This window comes from Hyperolius riggenbachi, chromosome 10 (assembly GCF_040937935.1).
Source record: "Hyperolius riggenbachi isolate aHypRig1 chromosome 10, aHypRig1.pri, whole genome shotgun sequence".
NCBI classification, from domain to species: domain Eukaryota; kingdom Metazoa; phylum Chordata; class Amphibia; order Anura; family Hyperoliidae; genus Hyperolius; species Hyperolius riggenbachi.
This window is the reverse complement of record NC_090655.1, coordinates 115,865,065-115,889,700: the sequence shown is the minus strand read 5'-3', so window position 1 is coordinate 115,889,700 and position 24,636 is coordinate 115,865,065. Positions and strand designations below refer to the sequence as shown.

The 24,636-nt window shown below is 42.9% G+C and overlaps 1 protein-coding gene across 3 annotated transcripts in view; it reads left to right on the top strand.

The window, feature by feature from the left end:
• Positions 1-24,636, top strand: part of WASHC2C (WASH complex subunit 2C) — an 81,840-nt gene that overhangs the window by 12,495 nt on the left and 44,709 nt on the right. For all 3 annotated transcript variants that reach the window (XM_068257608.1, XM_068257607.1, XM_068257606.1), the window contains exons 7-16: positions 664-711; positions 3,278-3,367; positions 5,575-5,662; positions 7,165-7,230; positions 10,415-10,533; positions 11,801-11,870; positions 14,046-14,105; positions 16,467-16,619; positions 18,791-18,909; positions 21,850-21,942. In XM_068257608.1, the coding sequence (XP_068113709.1) occupies positions 664-711; positions 3,278-3,367; positions 5,575-5,662; positions 7,165-7,230; positions 10,415-10,533; positions 11,801-11,870; positions 14,046-14,105; positions 16,467-16,619; positions 18,791-18,909; positions 21,850-21,942 (906 nt within the window). The remainder of the gene's footprint in view (positions 1-663; positions 712-3,277; positions 3,368-5,574; positions 5,663-7,164; positions 7,231-10,414; positions 10,534-11,800; positions 11,871-14,045; positions 14,106-16,466; positions 16,620-18,790; positions 18,910-21,849; positions 21,943-24,636) is intronic.

Sequence of the window (24,636 nt, the reverse complement as noted above, 5' to 3'; positions counted from 1 at the left end):
TGATAAAAAACAGGATGCAATTTTTGTTACGGAGTCTCTTTAAAGCTTCTGCTACAGTGCTCAGACACAATGTAAAGAGACTCTGCAGAAGAAAAAACAATACAGCAACTGACAGTTGAGATAACAAGCTTCAGAAGACAGAGCTCTCTGCGACTTTGAAAGTGGTGGAGCTTAATTGCTCTTTTGCATAGATAACTGGAGTTTCTTAACTCTTCCTGTACAGTGTTCTCCGCAGAATTTTTTTCTACCCGGGTGGCATTTAATAGTAGCCGAGTGGCATGAAAAAGAAGCCGGGTGGGGCGAGATGATAGAATGCAAGGCTGGTGCTTCTGTGTGCCACTCTGCTTATAGCATAGGAGGAGGTGAGCCTAGGTGAGCCGGGTGGTCACCAAAACTAGCCGGGTGGAGCACCCGTCTAAAAGAGCCTGGGGAGAACACTGCTGTACTGGAAACAGTATTAGACTTATGTCTCTGCTCCTAATGTTTTATTTTTTCGCTGTACTGCACATACAAATCCTATAATTATACAATATCTTTTTTTTTTTTCCGCTTCAGTGTCTCTTTAATAACCTTTTCTACATTTTAATAAAATGTTAAGTTTGCTCTTGAAAAGGTTTTGAGTGCTTTATTAATCTAACATATCACTTTTTTAAATGTTTACAGGAATCAGAAGATGATTTTGGCAACAATTCTGAAGATGAACAGAAACCGGTAAGGCTGCTGCACAAGTGTGCATGGATAGCTGCATGATGCCAGGGAGGCTTCTCCGTGAGGAAAGGAAATGTTCCTTGTGATGGAAATACATGATTGAGAAGCATGGGGTATATCCAGAAGGATAAATAATGCTTGTTTGCCTTTGTCAGATTGGCCCTTAAGAACCATTGGCTCTTTGTTGCAGGATAGATGAAGTTGCCAGGAAGGCGTAGGCTCCTTGCCCAGCCTCCTCCCTGGTAGTAACACGTTGCCTTGCAAATGGATGGCACGTCACTGGTAAGCCGGCCTAATTGTGCGGCTCTTATTGGCACTGTGTGAGACCTAGTAGAAAAGCTGCCAGCGCATGTATTCTTGCTGTGCTGGAGTCCAGATACTGGGTATATCCTAACCAGGATTATGTCTGCTGTGGAACATTTATATTCTACCTATGTTTGAGGGTCCTCCTGGACCCTGGTTTCATTCCACATCCAAAAATATATTTGTAGGTCCGGCACAAAAGGAATGTGCCCAAAATGTTGCTTTTGTAATTGTTATTGACTACTACTACAACTACTACTACTAGCAGCAGCGCATAAAGAGGAACTTTAACTCAGGATTGAACCTCATCCCAATCAATAGCTGGTACCCCCTTTCCCACAAGAAATCTTTACCTTTTCTCAAATAGATCTGTTTGGCTGTTTGGGGGTCTGTTTGGCTGATATTGTGGTGAAACTCCTCCCACAGTGTGAAGTCATGACCATGATCTTAAAAGTTTGCTGTCTGTAAACCTCATTGCATTGTGGGAAATAACAGCTTTTTCCAACTGCCAAGCAAGTAGAATATTCCTCTGTGCATAGAACTTTAAAGAGGAGCTGTTAGGTATAGGGTCTCAGAGAAAATAAACACATATATCAGTAGCTAAATATAGGCTGTACTTACATTACATATGCATTTCACTGTCCACGTTTGGATTTCACAGAATCTTTATATAGTATATGCAGAGAATGATGCTCCTGACAGCTCATGGCAGGTTCCATGTTTGTCTGTCTCCTATGAAGCCAAATGTGTCATCATGTCCTCCCTGCTTCCTGATCACAGAAAAGCTCGTACTGAATAACAGTAGTGTGCAGTGAATATTAATTAGCCATGTGGCTAGGAACAATAGCGGACTCCTGCAGTGTACTCTGCCGGGAGAGTTATCAGTGCTGTGCGCTGGTCTGAGTTACATGCTATTGTTACTTGACCCTGTAACTTCTCATTAGCAGCCGAGGGGAGAGCCACAGAATGCTTTGCAGTATGGAATACGGCTTGCGTCTTCTTAAAAGCTTGGGAATAACAGCTTTGCTGATAAGCACACATCAAATGTAAGAGAGATTTTTATCTTCAGTATTGCCTTTTTGGCTTCCGTCTAAATTGTTTAACACAGGAGAATAGAGGTCTAAATTAGCTTTTGTAGCCTGACAGTTACTCTTTAAGTAATGAACGTTCCGTACAGATCACTTGGCAGAACAAAAGATGTCTCTACCTGTGATAAATGTCAGAATGTAAATCAGGGAGAGGAAAGATTTTACAAGGGCATACACTGACTAAATAATTTATAAATGAATATTGTAAACAATAAGCAATTTTATTCATTATGTTCTTTTCAATACAGATCACTACAGGCTTAAAAAGTAAGAGGGTGAAAGGGGGTGATGGAAAAAATAAACAGATACTGTGGTACAAATATTTTTTATTAAGCTACATATTTTCCCAGAGATGGTGTACAAAAGTTAACACTTTAAAACAGTTTGAAAGAGAAAAAAACGAGTTTAACTTACCTAGAGCTTCTACCAGCCCCCTGCAGCCGCTCTGTGCCCGCGCCATCACTGAGGGATCCTCCAGTCCCTCGCAGCGCCCCTCTTTTGGCCAGGAGACTCGGCGATTCAACGGCCACTGCTCATGCACGTCCTCGATCACGTTCCCATTGCCAGGAGTGTTCTGGGCATGTACAGCAAAGATTTTCCCATACTGCACATGCGTAGATCTTTATCCATGGGAGCGCGATCAGGAGGCATGAGGATCAGGGCCGCACATCCAGAAGAAAGAGGGGCACTACGAGAGACTAGAGGATCCTTCAGTGACGATGAGGGCACAGGGTAGCTGCAGGGGGCTGGTAGAAGCCCCAGGTAAGTTAAACTTGTTCTTTCTCTTTTGATTTAGGTTCACTTTACTCTAGAAGCAGGCAGCTGATCCATTCACCACACATGTCAATCATCACACCCTGTGTGCCAGCGAGCCATAGGGCCCAGCCACACTGCCCCATATTGGTAGGTTTATTGATTTCTCCCACAGAATTGGCCCTAGACAGTTGTAGGCACATTAGGCTGTGAGCCTCTCACATGCACAGTTAGGAATATGTATTTGGTGTACTCTGTAAAGTGCTGCAGAAAATGTGTCAACATTATGTAAATGAATGCTGCAGGTGTGCACAGAACGTTCCTACCTGCCACACCTAGATGCCTGTATGTGTGGCTCCCCATTTGGGCATTTTCTTGGAAGGCTCTATTTTGAATAACATCACTAAATCTGTCCATTTCACCAGCATGCTGCCCTAAGTGACGAGGATGAAGAAAACGGCTCAGATCTGTTTGGAGAATCAGACAAAGAAGATGAAGAAGAGAATGATAAATCTGTAAGATCTGCTATTGTGTATTTATATATTTCCGATTGGTATAGAATTATCCTGAAATACTGATGTTATTTTTGGTCATTTATATTTATTACCAAAGTCACAGAAATCTGTTGTTATCAAGAAAATAACTTTTGTGATCCCTTTTCTTCCAATGGCCTCCAAACTCATACATTCGAGTAATATTACAAAATGTTTCGTCTAGGCAATAAAGAAAAAAATCTCACTGACATCAAGCAGCCTACTTGCGCTTCCACTCCTTCCATGTGCTACCACATTGGGGGACTGGGACCTGCATTGTGGATTACAAAGATGACTTAAGGCACTGGCTCAATCAATGTGGCCCGATGGTAATCAGGACCCCAAACTGGGGCCGAGGCTCTGTAGATGCAAGCCAGCGATGTTTACTATTCTATGCAGGGGGGGGGGGGGGCAGAATGACTCAGCAGGAATGTCACATGGTGTGTTGGGTAAGTGGAGAACAACGTTATTGACTGTCACTCGGCCAAAGTGATCAACTGGGTCCGATCGTTGACCGAGCGGTTGGGGGTGCCGTACACACTGTGGATTCTCAGCAGAGGCGGTTATCATCAGCGGAGTTTTATCTGGCATGTGTATGGGCCTTTAGTGGGGAGGAAGAACTGTGAGGAAGAAAAATGGCGAGCTCTTGGGGCACCAGTGATCCTTTGCAAATGCATGCTGAGATGTTTATTGCAAAAACATTGTTTCGGGAATACAGTCTTCACTTACATAGTTTTTTGAATTGCATTTCAATAGAAACCAGTTATGAAAATAAAATAAATAAATTGAGATTTTTCAGAGGTTAGAAGTAGGACAGTCACAGACAGCAATTTATTCTACGCATTTGTATTAAGAGATCAAGTGACTGCCTACCTCCTCTAATCCCAGTTTCAGAACTGGAGCCCGATTTGTTCATATTTACATATACAGAGTGCTCCAACATTAGTATTCATTGAAAAGATTTTGGAAGTTTTATAAAATAACATGGTCACTTTTCTGTACAAAACCATTTGCAGTGTCTGTAGAAGGGAACACTTCTGTTTGATCATTAAAGTGATCATTTTGCTCCCTCTAGTGCTCAGTAAGTCTCATCCAGGCTTTCTTGGATTTGTTATTTTTATAAAAAAAAAAAATCTTTTTGCAGCTGCACAGTCTCTAGCATTAGTTGCTGAAAATTTAGAAAATTAAAGTGTATAATGAGCCGCATGTGTGAGCTACAGGTCTAAGCAAATTAGAGGGAAGAATATTAAAATGTCAATCCATTTATCATTTTAATATTTTATTTGCATGTTTCTTAAAAGTTAAGTTTTATATTAGGGGCAGTCCTTCTGTATATCTTTACTACAGTCACTGATAGGGTTTTCTTTCTTCTGTGTATACTTTTAGTCAGGCTTGAGCTGATGTTCCTAACTTTCAATTTAGAAGATTTAAAGCAAAAATAAACAATAAAAAAGACTATGTATAGAATGATTCAATCCTAGGGCCCAGGTGTACTATCTTCTAAAATGAGCTTCATCCCACAAGAAGAAGTTTATATTACTCACACAGCGACTCTACATGTTTCGACCCATAATCAGGCCATCGTCAGGAATGAAATAAGGTGCTCAGTGCAAGTGGTATGCAAACATATTTACAAATACAGTTAACCATGTCAGTCCCTCACATTAGCAGCATGGCGTATGATCAAGTCAACCAATTGAAAATTACCAATAAATCTGTGGAACAAAATGATGCCAAGGTAATGCGTGTCCAGAATTGGAATGGCATTGCCATGTCTTCTAGATCCTAGGTTCTCAACATGTGATACGTGTACCCCAGGGGGTACTTCTGATGCTTCCAGGGGGTACTCGGCCTTGGTATACTTAACCAAGAATAACAAATTTAGAGTTTTAGAAAATGATAAATCTTATTTAAACAACACCAACTTAGTGTTTTAGCTAATTAAAAGCAATAGTAAATGCTTGGAACCAATTATCATGTACTACGATTAAATATATTGGTCAAGGGGTACTTGTGATAATATTTACTATGCTAGGGGGTACTTGTTGAGTACAGGTTTTTAAAAGGGGTACATACCAATAAAATGTTGAGAAACACTGTTCTAGATCACACATCGCAGGTATTTGCCTTGTAATAGGGAAGTAGAATATGAACTAGACCCAGTGATGAATCTCTGCGTGTGTCTGCAGACAAAGACTAGAACCAAGTCATTCGCTGATGAACTGGCTGCTCGGATACAAGCAGAAATCCCAAAACGTCAGGATGCTGATCAGTCCTGTAAGTACATATATAATATGTGTATGTGAGTAAATGCTTATCTGTGATATTTACAAAGTAATTTGTGTACAATCCTAGTTCAGAATAGTGTAATTTAACTATTGCAGCTAAGATATGGAAAAATGTGGATGCATCGTGTACTCTTCTACATTTGACGCGATCAAGTCTTGGATTGCTGCATAAATCATTTGTGGCAAAGAAGCAAATTGTGCAGCCTAACCGCTTCACCCCAAAGTCAGAAATCTTAATTATTTGCTTGTGTCCCACTCGGGACGTGGCTTGAGGCAAACTGCAGATGGGGAACCAAAATGGATTCCAGTGCCGTTGGCTTCTGGTGTCAGTAGTTTGCACTACAGAGTCGATGGATGTCAGACAGCGGATGAGGAGACACCGCGGTAGTTGGCCGCAGGAGCCAGGCAGGTAAGTATATGCCTTATTTGCATTAAAAGGCTTATACTTACCTGCCTGGCTCCAGTGGCTAACTACGGCTGTGTCTCCTTATTCACTTACTGCACACACAGCCAGCTGGGCTCGTACCCGCCGAGCGCACTCTTTTGGCACACATGGCGTGCCTTCAGCTGTCCAACCTCCACCAACTCTGTAGTGCAAATTACTGGACACCAGATGCCACAGGCACAGGAATCCATCTTGGAGGATTGCCACCTGCAGCTTGCCACATCCCCGGCCTGAGTGAGACACAAGCACAGTAGCTGGCAGCCCATACAGGGAATCCCAGCCACATCATCTGGGTGAGACCTTTCCTCTCAGGGCATTAGCCCACAAATTACACCTACACTATATGTAGAGTATGCTTGTTTTTCTCTAGTCTTCTCAAAGATACTGTTACACACATAGAGCTGTGGTCCCCCACCCTAGATTTCCTTCAGTTACTGTCTGTCTATTAGTGTGCAGAAGCAGTAAAGTAAAATTAGAACGTGAAAGTACAGTAAATAAAACCTCAAAAAGACCCTTTCTTTAGTTAAGGGCCTGTTTCCACTCATCAGTTTTTCCTGTGTGTCAGTTTTTCTGCTTGACTTGTCTGACACTTTGGCATTGCTGTCAATAGTTTTTTCTGCATGTGAAAAACACATTCAAGCGGGAATTAGCCCAATGATTAACATTGGTTGCAATTTTTTTGTGCACAAAATGCATGAAGACAGGCCCTTACATTTTATTTATAAGTAGGCCCTATATACAGTAGTGTACTATAGACACTAATGGAGTGGAAGACATTGGCAGCTTTTTACTGTTATTTAGAAATGGCCCATAAAAGTACTCGTCTGCATTTCGGCTTACAGTCTCAATTTGTAGTACATTGCAAGATGACTGCATGCCTATATTGCGAGTTATTGTACATTGCTCCCTGCTTCATTAACTTTAATTACCGTAATAATCTTGCTAATGTTTATATGATGTATCTTTATCATATACAGCTTTTATGTACTGTAACTTAGCTGTTCGTTCTTTTTCAAGAGCTTAACGTTTGTGTTTCTAACTCACAGCCATAGCATCGGAAGTCAAAGCCAAGAAAGAAAAGGAGAGAGAAGTTAAAAGACCTCCCTCTGATGGTAGGCTTGTCTGTGCTGTCTGATCAGATACATATAAATGATTTCAGTGTCACATGCAGACCATCAATAGTTTATATTTACTCTGTAAAAAGCTCACACATACAAGAACTGTCGCCCTGCAGGGATTGGGACTCGATCCCTTGGGCGACAGTTTGGAGCGAAGTCTGTTCAGACATGTCGCTAGCCTGTAGACTATCGATGCTTTCTTTTGCTGTGCATGGGGAAGTAGGGCTGTCAGTGCAACATGGAGCGTGCGGGGTGAATAGGAAAAAAAAACAATCAATGCTGTAGAGTGCCGCACCATCTCCTTATGTGTAGTCCACTGAAGGAATGGAGGTCTCTCAACCAGTGATACAAGTCAATATACCCGCTTTATTGCAGAATCAAAGTGCAGGCATTACAGACATGGGCCACACAACGTTTCCAGCAATGAGCTCTTTGTGACTTCCATTTCTTCACTGGGGTGAGGGGAACAATGGCCTTGTGCGCTCAGCCAAGATAATCATCCAGGCGACTCGCCCACCGGCGCGTTGAGGGAGGTTGGGAGTCATTGCGCACGCTAGAGTCTTGGCAGAGGCGGCCCTGGCCGTCTACCTCAGCCAAGAACCATCTAGCATATGCACAATGCTTAAAGGGTACCTAAAGTGAGAGGAATGTGGATGTCTAATAATAATGCCCGTTGCCTGACTTCTGTGCTGATGCTTTGCCTCTAATACTTTAAAAGGGGAACTGAAGAGAGAGGTATATGGAGGCTGCCATGTTTATTTCCTTTTAAGCAATACCAGTTGCCTGGCAGCCCTGCTGATCCTCTGCCTCTAATACTATTAGCCATAGCCCCTGAACAAGCATGCAGCCGATCAGGTGTTTCAGACTTTAAAGTCAGATCTGACAAGACTAGCTGCATGCTTGTTTCTGGTGTTATTCAGATACTACTGCAGAGAAACAGACCAGCAGGGCTGCCAGGCAACTGGTATTGACTAAAAGGAAATAAATATGGCAGCCTCCGTATACCTCTTACTTCAGTTCCCCTTTAAGTCACTGGCCCAGAATGAGCATGCAGATCAGATGTTTTTACTCTGGTGTGTCTCCACTGGTTGCATGCTTGTTGCAGGTGTGTGACTCAAAAACAACTAAAGCCAAAAGCTCAGCATGACAGCCTGGCAACTGGCATTATTTATATGGGAATGAAGATGTATGCCTTAGGTTCCCTTCAGAAGGAAAAAAAAAGTTTTTATGTCTAATAATGTAGTATAGTTTTTTTCACAAATCCAAGCTTCCTTTTGTTTGCAAGGAAAACAGTGATTGGGTTACTTTGAAATATGTTCATGCAACCGCTGTTCAATGACAACTGAAGTGAGAATAATATGGAGGCTGCCATATTTATTTCCTTTTAAACAATACCAGTTGACTGGCAGCTTTACAAGTCTATTTGGTTGCAGTAGTGTCTGAATAACACCAGAAACAAGCCTGCAGCTAATCTTGTCAGATCTGACAATAATGTCAGAAACACCAGATCTGCTGCATGCTTGTTCAGGGTCTATGGCTAAAAGTATTAAAGGCAAAGGATCAGCAGGATAGCCAGGCAACTGGTACTGCTTAAAAGGAAATAAAAATGACAGCCCTCATATCCCTCTTGCTTCAGTTGTCATTTAAGCTGAAATAGACATGAGGAGCGTGGAGATCAGCTTACACAGACTGCAGAATCCCTCACATTTTTTGTCTTTCTCTTAATCAAGTGAAGCTATTGAGTGCACTTGCTTGTTCTGTGTTGCACAGGTGCCTGCAAGCACACAGGCAGTAAAAAGGTTTTGTTAGAAATACCAGCATGCTTTGCAATATGAGTGTCATTGGCGATCTGTATGTTAGAAATGTGTGATTTTTGGAACACAAACTATTTTCTTGTTAAATATTGCCAGCTGTTATATTTGAGCAATATTACACCTACTACTACTACTTAATTCTAGATGTAATTGTGCCAGTGGCATCAATTCACTAAGCTTTACCAAACGCATTATCACACGCTTGATAATTTACCTCATGGGTAAATCCTAATTTTGAATTCACTAAGGTGTTATAGATTTATCAAATGTTTTATTCATTCATTCATAATTCATTCGATAAACGTATAACACCTTAGTGAATTCAAAATTAGATTTTACCCATGAGGTAAATTATCAAACATTTGATAAAGCGTTTGATAAAGCTTAGTGAATTGATGCCACTGTCTCCTGTCTTCTTCTTACCTGTAGATTTCATGTCTATTTGTGTTTCTTGCAACACTTGGTCCTGAGGACACGCTCCTACAAGTACCTGTGATCGTCTAGTGTAGAGACAATCATGTAACAATTCATAGTATAAAAATCAAGTCTAAAATAGGTATTGAGTTTCCACTTGTCACAGCCTCAATCCTACCACAGCGATTGACTTGGGTTGTACTTTTGTTTGACTCAGTGTTTTTTTTTTTTTTTCATATGCTACCGTGTTTAGAATGTGTACTCCTGATGAGGCCCTAACTGGTTGAAACATGTAGAAAAGGACTCGCTGTGTAAATAGTTCACCTTCAGTTTTCCACTTTTTGCAACAGTCCTTGTTTGGTACGTGTTGTGGATATAGTGCCTTTGGAGGCAATTTACAGACAGGCCAACCATATCCCTCTTGGCTAACCCACACCACTTATTGACTTATGATCATAGCACCCCCCCCCCCCCCCCTTCCCCTTGGTTCAAGGAGGTTATATTGGAGTGCTGTCTTCTCTTGACGCCTCCATTACATATTCCACTTTGTAATATATAGTAGCAAATATATCGGCACCAAGGGACAATGGAACCGCCGCTGAGAAGAACAATGTCCAAAAGTTCAGAAGTCAGGCATACATTTGACATATTCCACTTTGTTTGAGGGGGCTATTGGCGCCCCATCTTTTGGCAGGTGGAGGGGGGGCGAGCAAAGAACCCCTCTCAATCGCTGTGGTAGGATGGAGGCCAGGCCACGTGGCAACTCAATACCTATTTTAGACTTGATTTTGATACTATGTATTGGTGTATGAATGTCGCTACACAACATAAGGTACTTGTAGGGCCGTGTCCTCAGGACTGTAGGGCCGTGTCCTCAGGACTAAATGTTGTATGATTAAGATTCCCTGTACCAAATTTTGAAGTGTGGTATTATTTGTGTTTCTTGCTAGATGAAGAGGATGACATCTTCAAACCACCTAAACTTACTGATGAGGACTTCTTTGGTAACAAAGGCGGTCTCTTCAGTGGTGGAAAGGGGCTTTTTGATGATGACGATGATGAAGAAGAGGTTAGCATATCTTTAATGATAAAATAAAATCATAACATTTGATCTATTGAAGGTCAGCCATGGAAAGCTGATTCTCACACTGTGCACAGCAGCACCTCTGGAAGTTTGTGTTACTGCGTGTAACTGATGGTTTTACATTGCATTTCTTCTGAACAGATGATGTGCATTAGGCTAAACCTGCATAACTCAAAGTGCTTTGCAGTTCGTTCACCGACAGAGTTTGGTTGGGTTTTAAAGGTACTCCGAGCAGTGCAGAAACTATGGAAAGATGCATATCATTTTAAAGCTCTCTTTCTCCTCTTTCCAATGATATATAAACCGCCACCCTACGCCTTTTAGTTTTCGCTATTCTTGCGATTGAAATTGCCGCGGCCGCGATTTCGATCGCGAAAATAGAGAAAACTAAAAGGCGTAGGGCGACGATTTAGGTGTTGCCAGAAAGAGGAGAAAGAGAGCTTTAAAATGATATCCATCTTTCCATAGTTACATTGTATTGCACAGGGCGACTTTTTCTGCTGAATGGAGCTGCTGACTTTGAAAAAAAGTCGCCCTGTGTAATACAATGTAACTATGGAAAGATGGATATCATTTTAAATCTCTCTTTCTCCTCTTTCTGACGACCCCTAAATCGTCGCCCTACGCCTTTTAGTTTTCTCTATTTTCGCGATCGAAATCGCGGCCGCTGCAATTTCAATCGTGAAAATAGCGAAAACTAAAAGGCATAGGGCGGCGGTTTATATATCATTGGAAAGAGGAGAAAGAGAGCTTTAAAATGATATGCATCTTACCATAGTTTCTGCACTGCTCGGAGTCCCTTTTAAGAATCCGTTCTTGCTATGTTTATTTCCAGCATGATATCATTCCATACTGCCACATTAATGGGTATGTGTATGTCTGGCTCCAGGGAAGGGCGTGGCAAATGTAACCCTACAGCACTACAGTGTCATACATATGGGTGGCATCTGGCTATGCTGGGCACCTTAAAAAGGGCAACTGGACTGGTAATTTCTTTATTACATACATAGTGACACACTGGGGCCTTTTAGAGAGTATTATTCCCACTTGGTGTATACTATGACTATGAATATGTTTTCTTTATTCCTTCTATAAAATGTCTTGACAATAATTAACATATGAATAGCTGAATACAACTACTCAAATTTTCTTTTGAACTCCCACAAAAAACACCTTTTACTCAACCTCCATTGTATCAGCAGGTAACTTCTACTGTCTTTAATTTAAAAAAAAAAAATTCATTTGATTTCAGGGTGATCTTTTCTCAGACATCAATCCGAAGGAACGCAAGCCACCAGAAATGGCCCCTGTAATCAAACCTGGTAAGAGCATCTGACAATAGGAAATTTCACTTGCACTGTAAATGTTTAAAAATGTGAGACACTTCGGCATGGGGTGCCTTACTCCTGAGCCTCTTCTTAAAGAAATTTCCTCTGAAATTCTATAAAAGAGGGTGCAAGATTTGGGGGAGTTATCTACAGAGGATTGGGGAGGGGGCTTCAAAATGTTCCCATGATGTCTAGAAAAAAAACACATTTATTTCCATAGAGCAGCACCACACAAGTTTGAAAAGATATGGGGACAATGGTTAGATGTTGTATGGTTGGCAGATTTTGATTTAAATAAAGGACAATCTGTTTGGTAGTATTTAAATGGATTGCAAGGTTATGTATTGATACCCAACCTCATTGCTGGTGAAAGTCTGACATGCTAGAGGGCCCTGTGGAAAGTTTTGAGTTCATTATGTTGGAAGCAAAGGGTAAGGGGTAACTGTATTCAGGGTCGGTTCTAGACTTTTTGCTGCCTGAGGCAGACTTGTGAGGATGCACCCCCCCCCCCCTTCCCATTATGGAATGATTGCACAGTACCCGACAATTTACTCTGCTTCATTTAATGTTCTCACATGACATGCTGCAGCTCAACACAATAACATACTGGCTGGCAGTAAGTCTGTGACAAACAAGCTGCTCACCCTCAGCCAGGATAACAGTGCCACCTCCTCACTTCTGTTGTGCAATTCAAATGAAACACTGCTGCTCTCCTGACTCCCCCTCCTCACTCACTGTCAGACTCCTCACACAACACAACAAGCTGCTTTTCCCTAATGATGACCTCTTCACCTCACTTTCCACTTGCTTCTTCTCTTACTCTGACTGCACGCTATTAGTGTAAACACAGTACAAACATGCTGCCCCTGTAATCTTTGGCGCCTGATGCAAATGTTTCACCTTGCTTCATGAGAGAATCTGTCCTGACTGTATTTTTGTGTGATAATTCACGCCTGGTGTTTGATTCATTGTTTTGTTATAATATTCTGACCAACTAACAAACTGCTTGAACACCGCAAAGGAGCCAAAATATATATAATACCATCGCGTTGGATATAACAAGCAATATTCATACACCAAGAGAAAGCTACCCATATGGCGACTTCAAATAAGGGATCACAAGTACACTCTCATAAATACAAATATGAAAATCTTTATTAAACTGGGACGTATCCCATAAAAACAATTAAAAAACAGCCGGCAGGGCACAGTGGCTCAATTCATCAAATTATATAAGTATGTAATCACACATAGTATAGGTACATCGGGTAGCAGAGTACTCAACAATAATGTCCCAAACACTTGCCACTCAAGGATAAAGATGTATTACCAATAGTATAATGATAATGAGGTAGATATAGATAGAGAGCAAGCCCACTCAGACACATTTAAATGTAGCAAGAGGATCCCTGAAAGGTAGAAAATGCAAAAAGCTTACCACAGACGTCCCAAGTGTAGCCCCTGGCCGTTCCGTCCCTCACATGTATCGGAACACCGTTGCTTCTTCAGAGGATAATGGATTAAAAACCCGTTCCCTTTATATATCAGGCGAACGCCACCCTGACTTCCTGCAAGACGTGGCCACTTCATGCTGACGTAATGGAGCTGCGGGTGTTCACATGACGCGCTAGCCCAATCGCGTCCTGTCTAAAGTAATGGTCGGTAAAATAGGACATGTGCGGCAATGAATAGTAGATAAGAAAGTTATACATAAAAGGAGAAACATCAAAAAGAGAAAATGAAGGATGCATCATCCTAGTGTGTCTGAGCGGGCTTGCTCTCTATCTATATCTACCTCATTATCTTTTACTGTTGGTAATACAGATTTATTATCACCATGTTATCCTTGTGGCAAGTGTTTGGGACTTTATTGTCGAGTACTCTGCTACTTGATGTAGCTATAGTGTATACTATGTGTGATTACATACTTATATAATTTGATGAATTGAGCCACTGTGCCCTGCTGGTTGCTGTTTTTTTAATTGCTTTTACGGGATATGTCCCAGTTTAATAAAGATTTTTATATTTATATTCATCCTGAGAACACTGCTGCGTGTTAACTCTACTGTCCTTTTGATAGGATGCTTTAATAAAGGATACTTTTTTTTTTAAAGTGAGACATATAAATTCTCAAAAAGCCTCATATTTAAAGTGTTTCTCTGTCTCTAGAAACCTTGCCACCTGAAGGGAAGAAGAAGCCGCCCTATGGAGGAGTTTCCCTTTTCCCAGGTGAGGAGCTAATGGAGTTGTGATGTCTGTGACGTGTATGGAAATGTAAAATGGACAGATTAGGCCATTCTTATTCCTGAGGAAACTACACGGCTCTGATTCTACTCCATAGGCTGTTGCTGTTTTATATTGTCGGACAAGAGTGCTACAAAAGATTAAAACATTCTCTGCTAAAATATCACCTTTGCCTTGTTTTCAGCAAACTAGGGATTATATGAAAACGAATACTGTATTATATATTTAAAAGCAGAAGGAAGGAAATCTTTGTGTGTAAATGTGTACGTCCCACTCTGAAGCCGGTCTAAATTTGGGATTTACATTGTTTGTTAAACTCTGTGATTGGTAGACGAGTCCTTGAAGATTATACTTAAACTGTACCCATGGCAAAAGCTGAAAGAAAAAAAACAGATACCGTATATACTCGAGTATAAGCCAAGTTTTTGAGACCAAAAAAGTGGTCCAAAAGTGGGGGTCTCGGCCTATACTCGAGTCCCCTGTAGTTGCAGACCCAAACATCCCCCCCCTCCAGTCTACCAGGCACCGCAGTATACCTAGTTTAGCTGAGCGGTGATAACTGCGTGTCACCTCGCCATGTGCATTGCATCCTATAGCTGATTACTGCAATCCCCATTAGATGCAAGCTTACCACCATGCCGCCATGCCGCTACCCGCCAGAGTAGAGCCAAATGTACAGTAGCAAGATCATCCGTGTCCCTGAACTTTGAGTGTCCCCCTCCGCAAAAGCAGAGTGTTGCGCGGTTGCTTTGCTAACGGACCGCACAGTGAGCATTCCTCTGTAGCTTGTTGTTAGTTAAACTTTCTATTAGCTATTATGCCTGTAATGGCATACAGGTGCCAATAGATGGCGCTATTGGAAACAGAAAGTTCAACTAACAAGCTACGGAGGAATGCTCACTGTCGGTCCGTTAGCCAAGGAACCACGCAACACTCTGCTTTTGCCGAGGGGGACACTCAAAGCTGAGGGACATAGAGGATCTTGCTACTGTACATTTGGCTTTATTCTGGTAGGCAGCAGCACGGTGGCATGGTGGTAAGCTTGCATATAATGGGATTCACTGTAATCAGCTATGGGATGCAGTGCACATGGCGAGGGGACATGCTCTCATCACTGCTCAGCTAAACCACATACAATTATATTATGGTGTCTGGTAGACTCGGGCAGCACAAGGCAATCAAAATCTGGCACAGCACAGTAGCAGTGTGCAAAGGGGAGTGAAGGGAGACACACAGAGGTTTGCCATTACAATCAATACATGCCAACAGCACAATATGGGCAAACATCACTCAGCACATATGGAGTTGGTACACAGAGGTCTGCCACGCATGCTACTCCACTCTGGATGGGGTGATCTTTCCTCACAGTGCCACAAGTACACATGCACTTTTGTGCACTGTCTACTGAATTATAGTCCATTTGAATTTAAGTTCACAGTATATAGTAAGGCTGTGTTCACATTAAGACTTTGTAGCATAACAGCTGCTTTGTTGCACTGCAATTCACCACCACAGGTTTGTTGTGGTATAATGGCGTGTGGCATTGTAATGTACTGCCTGCGTTACTATCCTACTCAGCTTATACTCGGGTCAATCATTTTTCCAGGTTTTGTAGGTGAGTGTTGGGGGGGTCGGCTTATACTCGGGTCAGCTTATACTCGAGTATATACGGTACTTGCATAGTTAATGGAAAGCCTCTGGATAGTCCACAGGCTTCCCATGTCCTCGTCCTCCCCCACTGTTGACACGCACCGACCCTGGAACATATCAAACAAGACCTTGTCAGATATGTTATCATTGCCCCACTACCCACTGTGTACGAGCACGGCCATACTGCTCATCCACAAGTGGCTCCCTGCTACTGCGCAGAGTACGCTGCGTTCATGCATTTAGAGGATTACATCTGTGATATTCCAGAGTCCCAAACAAGGAAGACACGGAAGGGTCCAGAGGCTTTTCAGGGCTGTGGAGTCAGAGTTGGAGCAATTCATTTTTAGGTACCTGGAGTTGGAGTTGATGGTTACATAAACTGAGGAGTCGGATGATTTTTGTACCCACTCCATAGGCCTCCAAGGGCTGTGGAGTCGAGGAGTTGGAGTCTGAGTAATTTTGGTTACCTGCAGTCGGTGGTTTCATAAACTGAAGAGTTGGACGATTTTTGTACTGACTTCATACAGCCCTGCATCCTTCTACCTAGGCATGTTTGTGTTTTTTTGTTGCAGCTTTCACCTCCTGGTTTCCCCTCAGGGAGAATAATTTATTAAATCTGTCCACATTATGACGCTCTCTTTCAGGAGAAAGGGCGTTCACTGGCTGTTTTCAATTATACAAGCTTTTTTCCTTCAGGTGGAGAAAATGTGATCAACTCCTCTGTCTTGGTCGACAAGGATAAGAGAAAAACGACAACTCCTACAGAGGCTCCAAAGACTGCAACAAGCACAGGTCTGTTTGATGATGAAGATGGGATGTTTGGTGTATCAGTTCCAGCCCTGCCTACAGGTAAAAACTTTATAATGCTCCTGCCAGTTACTGGCAACATTAATCTCAACTGTCATCATTCTGGTTTTATTTGTGATTTGATTTTTTTTTATTTTTATATTTAGCTGTGGTATTGTTTATATTTGTTCAAGGCAATAGTTCTGTGTTTTGAAGTGTACCTGAGATGGGAACATAATAAAAAATGTATACATACCTGGGGCTTCCTCCAGCCCCTTTCAGGCCGATTGCTGCCTCGATCCTCCGCTAGGCAACCTGGTAAATACACCAGTCTGCTTCAGTCGACGCATGTGCAGTCCAGCAGTGCGCACTCCCCTTGACGCTCCCGTAGCCAGGAGCTTTCTGCACCTGCGCAATAGTACTGTGCAGGCCCAGAACGCTCCCGGTCACGGGAGTGCGCAGCTGAGCGTGACTTTAGTAATGTGTCGGGCTATTCAGTGGGGGATCAAAGCAGCTCGGGGAGGCGGCAAAAGAGTGATCAGCCTGAAGGGGACTGGAGGAAGCCTTAGGTACGTATACATTTTATGTCCCCAACTCAGGTTTCCTTTAAGAATATTTCCATGTTGAAGTTGTTACAGGACAGTTTTTCTTATGTATTTTGTTATTTTATAAGAAAAATACAGCAGTCCAAGCAGTATCTTCTGAATCTACTGATTAGACATTCATGGGATGTGTACTTTATTTAAAGGTAACCTGAAGCGAGAGTAACATGGAGGCTGCCATCTTCATTCCTTTATAAACAAAGTCAGTTGCCGGCTGTCATGCTGAGTTCAGTTTGCACTTGAACCAAAACTCCAACATCCAGCCAGATCTGCTCTGGTGGTCCGTTGAGTTCAGGAGGCGAATGCGTTCCACCAGAGCCTTCTATAGGAAATGCATCCACTGGCCCAGAAAAATTGTGTAGGTCAAGACTTTGTGTTCTCCTGACCACAACAGATCAAACATCGTGTGAATCGATTGTATTTATAAAATCTGCATTTCCAACCCAGCAAAAGTACAAATAAAGCCTAAAAGTAAAGGAAAAAGGGGGGTCTGGGGGGCATATGTCACAAATCACAAAAATCAGAAATAAAGTGAAAAATTACAAAATGTATTAATATTATAATTAAACATATTAAAAAGCACCAAGGGGCGTCGCTCAACAATCCCCCGACCATCCAAACATCCAGACACACCGCTACCTGAGACCACCTAACGTGATCGGGGATCCCAAAAACGTCCTGCCAACATGAGGCCTAGGCGAGTAGAGTCTATCACAAAAAAAGCAATGAAATTGTCACAACAAATAAGCCGGCACAAAATAGCTGAAGCAGGGTAGATCTAAATGACCAACAATAGCCATGGGGCTGGAATGGCATCTGCAAGTAAACAGTTCAATGAAACAACATAGCCAGCATAAGCGGATCAGATGCAGATTGTAGTAGGCACAGTTCAAGCATGTGGCACAAAGCATAAGCCATACTATACCCAATCCTGATACAGCAGTACGGAGTCCAGCTAGCTCCTGGAGGCTGCCTGGTCTCTCAACCCCATGTGCTGGAGCCCAAGGCTGGGGGAGTAATCTTCAGTCAAGCATGGAAATCTGATCCAATGTGCTGGTATGGCAGACTGTGATAACAGAGCAGAGTCCCAAACAAACAGGCAGCTGTGATGGCCGTTCAGCAAAGGAGACCATAGGGGTGCCTCAGGTCAGCAAGGGGTGGATGTGGGGAGTGAGGAGGCGGCAGGCCGCGAGGCAGGAAGGTGCTTTCACCACGCCGGCAGCCCTGACATGTTTCGCCGGGTCTACCGGCTTTTTCGAAGGGAGGCGTGGCTACAAATAAAGTCTGTTTTGCATTGTAGTGTGTGAACCGAACCCTAGGCTTTAGTTCTGTTTAAATAACACACCTGCAACAAGTGTGCAGCCAGTGGAGACAGACCAGAGTCTCAACATCAGATCTGCATTCTCATTCAGCACAGAAGTCAGGCAAGTGGCATTGTTTATTGGAGAATGAAGATGGTAGCCTCCGTATTCCTCTCACTTCAGGTTCCTTTTAAGGCCCAGCCATAGTGTGATGTTTCATAAACAACTGAAACTATGTTAAGAATTCATAGTGCGCAGTCCTACTACTTTAAATCATTTTTTTACTATTACTACTGTACTCATTCACTAATTTTTGCTATCTATCCTACAGCTAAAACCAAACCCGCTTCTGGTCTGTTTGCGGATGACGATGACTTGTTTCATGACAATTCCTCTGTCCCTCCTCCGACACTCAACAAAACCAAAGTGTCAGCAGTCCAGGACAATAAGGTGTGCCTATAGGGACAATAATATGCAAGTTGCTTTTCCACTAAGTCTCGTTTTGGAATTGTGGTCTCTACTAGCACATAGAAATTTAGAGAAAAATCTCTGCAGGAGGCATGTAGCTATTATTGGGCTTGCTAGCTGGAGGTTAGGAGGCCACATCTGGTCCAGCATTATGAGCAGAGCTTCTCTTGCAATAGCTTGGTTGACTAAAACATCATCATGCTGTGTGCACCATTGACAGTGGTGTCCTTATTATGGGACGCAGTGGGTGAGGCTTCCCCGGGTGACATAGTGAGAGGGGGTGTCAAACCAAGACATACAGGAAGTGTCTTACTCAGATTATGTATGCAGCAGCAGCTCCTCTGCCCTCCTGCTTGGCTGGCTTACACTTACTGCTATTCCCTGTAGTGAGTGTGGTCAAGGAGACCTGGGCAAACAGTCACACAAAACCGCCGCATCTTCCCAAGTGCTGCTGTCCCTGGGGCCCCCCAGCACGTAGCTGTGACTGTGTGTGTTCATCATTCATTTAGATATTGCAACTGTCATAATGACATAGAGAGTGGTGGGGCCTAGGGTAGCCATTATGCAGTGACTAGTGGGGTGATCTAAAGGCTGATTAGCCACTGCAGGATAACCTTGTCTTAATTACAATTTAAGGAAATCCTAAAAGAAACTGAAGTTTTAACTTGGTTTCACTTTACAGGCAGTTCTGAAAGAGTTAAGCCTCAGTGGTTACCGTACAAAGAGAGCTGCTGAGGCAGAGCTCCTGCCGTTTATTCACAGCTACTGATACCCAATTAGACACTTTTATCTGGGTAAAGAACCACAGAACACAGAGCAGTGCATTTATTTAGCAACTATATTGGGGAAAAAGACTTTGCATTGTGTGCTGTGCAAGAGTTCTGGTCCGCTTTAAAGCAGGAGGGACAGCCATATTATCTCAGAAGAAAAAAACACATATGTAAGTAGATAAATACTTGTTCTACTTGAATAGCATATGTATTCTACTGTCCACTTTTGATTTCAGTGAATTTTATATAGGGTAAATAAAAAGAAAACTGTTCCTGGCACTTTCCATTTTTGTTCCCTCTGACTGCTGGCAATCGTGATGTAATTTCCTCCCTTACTCTTTTTTTTTTTTTTTGTTTGTTTTTCCTCCCAGAAACTGCAATCGTATTTTAGCAGCTCGCTGAACTGCCCTTAGCCAATCAGTAAAAAGCAGGAGTGTGGGTGGAGTGGTGACAAGCTTCCTTTTTTCTCAGCAATGTACCAAATAGAGCCAGGCTGACTGAGATAAGATTTATTACAGCAGAAACATGTATGATTAGATTGGAGTGCTTGCAATGCAGGGTCAGGTTTCAGGCTGCATAATAAACACAAAGCAGTGGGTAAATGGAATTTGATTTTATGGCTGACTATCCTGCTTTAAAGAGACTCCGTAACAAAAATTGCATCCTGTTTTTTATCATCCTACAAGTTCCAAAAGCTATTCTAATGTGTTCTGGCTTACTGCAGCACGTTCTGCTATCACAGTCTCTGTAATAAATCAACTTATCTCTCTCTTGTCAGACTTGTCAGCCTGTGTCTGGAAGGCTGCCAAGTTCTTCAGTGTTGTGGTTCTGTGATGCATCTCCCCCCTCCAGGCCCCTCTCTGCACACTGCCTGTGTATTATTTAGATTAGAGCAGCTTCTCTCTGCTCTCTTATCTTTTACAAGCTGGATAAATCCTCCTCTGAGCTGGCTGGGCTTTCACATACTGAGGAATTACATACAGGCAGAGCTGTCTGCACTCTGCAGGAAGAAACAGCCTGACACTTCAGTGGAAGATAGCTGCAGGGGGAAAGAAACACACAAATTATCTCTTGAGGTTCAAAAGGAAGGGTGTATACAGCCTGCTTGTGTATGCATGTATTTTCTATGTGTGGACATACTGTACATCAACCTACTTCCTGTTTTGGTGGCCATTTTGTTTGCTTATAAACAAACTTTTAAAAACTGTTTTTAACCACTTTTAATGCGGCGAGGAGCGGCGAAATTGTGACAGAGGGTAATAGGAGATGTCCCCTAACGCACTGGTATGTTTACTTTTGTGCGATTTTAACAATACAGATTCTCTTTAAAGAAAACCTTTAACAAAAAAAATCCCTCTGGGGGGTACTTACCTCGGGAGAGGGAGGCCTCTGAATTCTAATGAGGCTTCCCCTGTCCTCCTCCGTCCCTCCGTTCAAGTGCGGGGAACCCCCAAACCGCTGTAAAAATTTGCCTACAGCGATCCTGCGCAGGCACTCTAGCGGTTCTTCGTTTGAGCAAAGGCGGAAAAAGCCGAGCCCGGTTGTATCCACTCTACTGCGCAGGTGCGAGTCCTTTGCATCTGCGCAGTAGAGGGGATCGATAGGGCTTGGCCTTAGCCCAAACGAAGAACTGCTAGTACGCCAGCGCAGTATCGCAATAGGTAAATATTGCCTGCTCTGTCACTTGTCAGGTTTGTCAAGGGACTTACGAGGGAGCCAGAGCTGGATTCTCCCAAGGTACAAGGTTTTTTTTTTTTTAATTACAGAGTCTTAAGATGGAACAAGTTGAAAAATGCTAATTTTGTCTGGGATGGTCAAATCCTTTTGTATATCCACAGTAAATGTAGTGCAGAAACAGAAGTCATGTACTGATTGTATATGTCTATTAGGATAAGGTATACATGCACTGATACAGTGTCTGTGCTCTCTGGTTTGTGCTGTCCTCACTGCAGATTAAGCTAGAACTGCAGATTAAGCCATTCATATGCAGCTTTTATGGTTCTTGTGCAGCAGTCTATTATAGTAAATGGCCTGGATGCAAGGGAAATAATTCCTGGAGCTTTGCGCCAGTTCTGAGTATTGCTGGTTATCACAACTCTTCTATGCAATGCTCCGAAAGGTTTAATATTCACATACCTGTGTTTTGTTCAAGAATATACAGATGCCTCCAGAAAAACCTCAGCCACCTGAACTAACAAGCAAAAGGCATGCTAAGGGTCTCTTCTCTGATGAGGATGATTCAGAGGTAAGCTCATGTAGATAAATCAATAAAATGCTTGTAAATGCCTCAGGGGTCATTTCAGCACACTTAGAGGAACTGTAGTGAAAATAACATAATGAAAAAGATTGCTTATTTTTTACAATATTCATTTATAGATTATTTAGTCAGTGTTTGCCCATTGTAAAATCTTCCTTCTCCCTGATTTACATTCTGAAATGTATCAATTTTTTAGTTCTGCCAGGTGATTTGTATAGCATGTAAGTTGACTGCGAGTTCAGTGGCGTAGCTAAGGAGCTATTGGCCCCGATGCACATTTTACAATGGGGCCCCTCAAGCACTGTACGCGTTGCGGCCCGCAATAGCGCTAATTATGGACGGGAATGCGGAGAAAGCTACACGTGGCCAGTCCTGATGGGCCTGACGGCAAAAACGAAACTAGCTGGCAGCGGGGGACCAGAGGATTAGTGAGTGGCTGCAAGGGCACAGGACTGCTGCAGGAGGCTGGTAGAAGCCCCAGGTGAGTAAAAACTCATTTTTAAGTGTCCCTTTAAGGTCTCAAGTGTTTGGGGGGGGGGGGGGGGGGGGGCATTTGCGAGTGGTAGTCACAGATGCTTTGCCAGTCTAATGCAGGGCATACACGGACCGCTTTTGCGCCGGTATCGAGCCAGCGGCTCGATGCCAGCGCGTTACCGCTCGTCCGCACGAATCAATTGCCGCTCGTCCCCGCGGGAGCGGCTAATGAGCCGCTCGTTTCTTGTCATTGTTCTCCCCGCCAGTATCGAGCACAGTATCGATCCGGCGGGGTATCGGACACGTCGGATATTATCAATCGAGCCATCAGGCTCGATTGATAAGCCTCCCTCCTGTCCGTGTATGCCCAGCATCAAAGCTAACAGATTGCACGTAGGATTATTCAAGTCTATTGGTATCTTAAAATCTCTTTCTACAAATAGTTGTACAAATATGCCTGGGAGTATAAAGTATTTGTTCAGTAATTACAGGCAGACACTGCAGCTTGTCTTCAGTTTAGCTCCACGTTCTTTCATAAGCGGAGGCTTCTGATAAGGGAACCTTTATTGTCCTACTGCAGGGAAAAATCCTGGTTGCTATGAAAAACAATCTTGAAATGTAAATGTAGCCTTGAAGAATTAAAGTGTTTGAAAGCTTAAAGACACCTGAAGTAACAAGGATATGGAGGCTGCCATAATTATTTTCTTTTTAAGACTAGTTCCGATGTAAACAACATTCCGTACAAATACAGGCAATTAATGTAGCTTCAGCGATTGAACGGGAATATAAATCACCTGATCATTGGGCACTTGCCATTATTGTTAACTCACCACCCTCATTGCAAACTTGAAGCCTCTTCGTTAAACTCTGGAGCTTTGTGGTTACCCCCACCTGTGTTGCCGCTGTTGCCGAGCTGGAGGAGGGCGCTGCAGCGACACAGTTGGGTGGCCACAGAGCTCCAAACTTCAACAGAGAGGCTTTGGGCAAAAACTGCTACAGGGCTTTTGCCTTTGGAAGGGAGGGTGGGTTGTAGGGTTTCACAGTAATGGCAATTTCCCTGCAAAAGAGTGATTTGTGTTCAATCGCTAAAATAGGAACTCCATTAGGCTACTATATGGAGGACATTAATTACATTTCCAATAACTGTACACTGGAAGTACTCTTTAAACTCTCCATACCTCTTGTATGGTAACCTCTTCTGTGACTTTGCACATTCGTGCACATTCTGTGTTAGCGTTCAACTATGTAATTAAAGTGTTGGCTTAAAAATGCCCTTTGGCCTGCTTACAATGTGATACACCTGAATCCACTGTGAAAATTAGGAGGGTCCTCGCAGGCCCTCCTCTATGAGCCCAACCCTGATGTTTCTGGTTCATTCCGGGTCATGTATACAGTGCTGTCCATAATTATTCATACTCCTAGCAAATGTTGATTTAACTTTTACTCAACCAGCAAGTAATTTTTTGACGAGAAATTACATAGGTGTCTCCCAAAAGATAAGACGACGATGTACAAGAGGCATTATTGTGGGGGGGAAAAAACATTTCTCAGCTTTATTTACATTTGTTTTTATTACATTATATTACATAAAAAAGCCTTTATTGGCTATTACAGAAATCAAACGTTTCCTATAATTGCAGACCAGCCTTTTGCATAGACTGCACAGGTATTTTTGCCCATTCATCCTTAGCAATGAGCTCCAAATCTTTCAGATTGGAGGGTCTTTTTGCCATCACCCTGATCTTCAACTCCCTCCACAGATTCTCAATTGGATTCAATTCAGGACTGGCTGGCTGGGCCACTCCAAAACGTTAATGTTGTTGTCTTCTAACCATTTCTTCACCACTTTTGCTGTGTGTTTTGGGTCATTATCATGCTGAAATGTCCACTGGTGCCCAAAGCAAAGTTTCTCTGCAGACTGCCTGATGTTGTCATTAACCACTTTACCCCCACGCGTACGGATTTCTCCGGCCCTTTTTCCATCCTTTCAGCACCAGGGACGGAGAAATCCGTACTTTCCGCGCTCCCGCCGCTGGCCGCGCTCCCGCTCTCTCTAGCGCGCACTCCCGCTCATAAACACGCCGCCGGCCGCTCTCCCGGAGATCAATGAACGGGAAAATCCATTCCCGTTCGTTGATCTAAGCCCCGCAATGATCCGCTGCTTCTCCGATAAGCAGTGCGATCATTGTGGAAAAAAAACAACTTTCC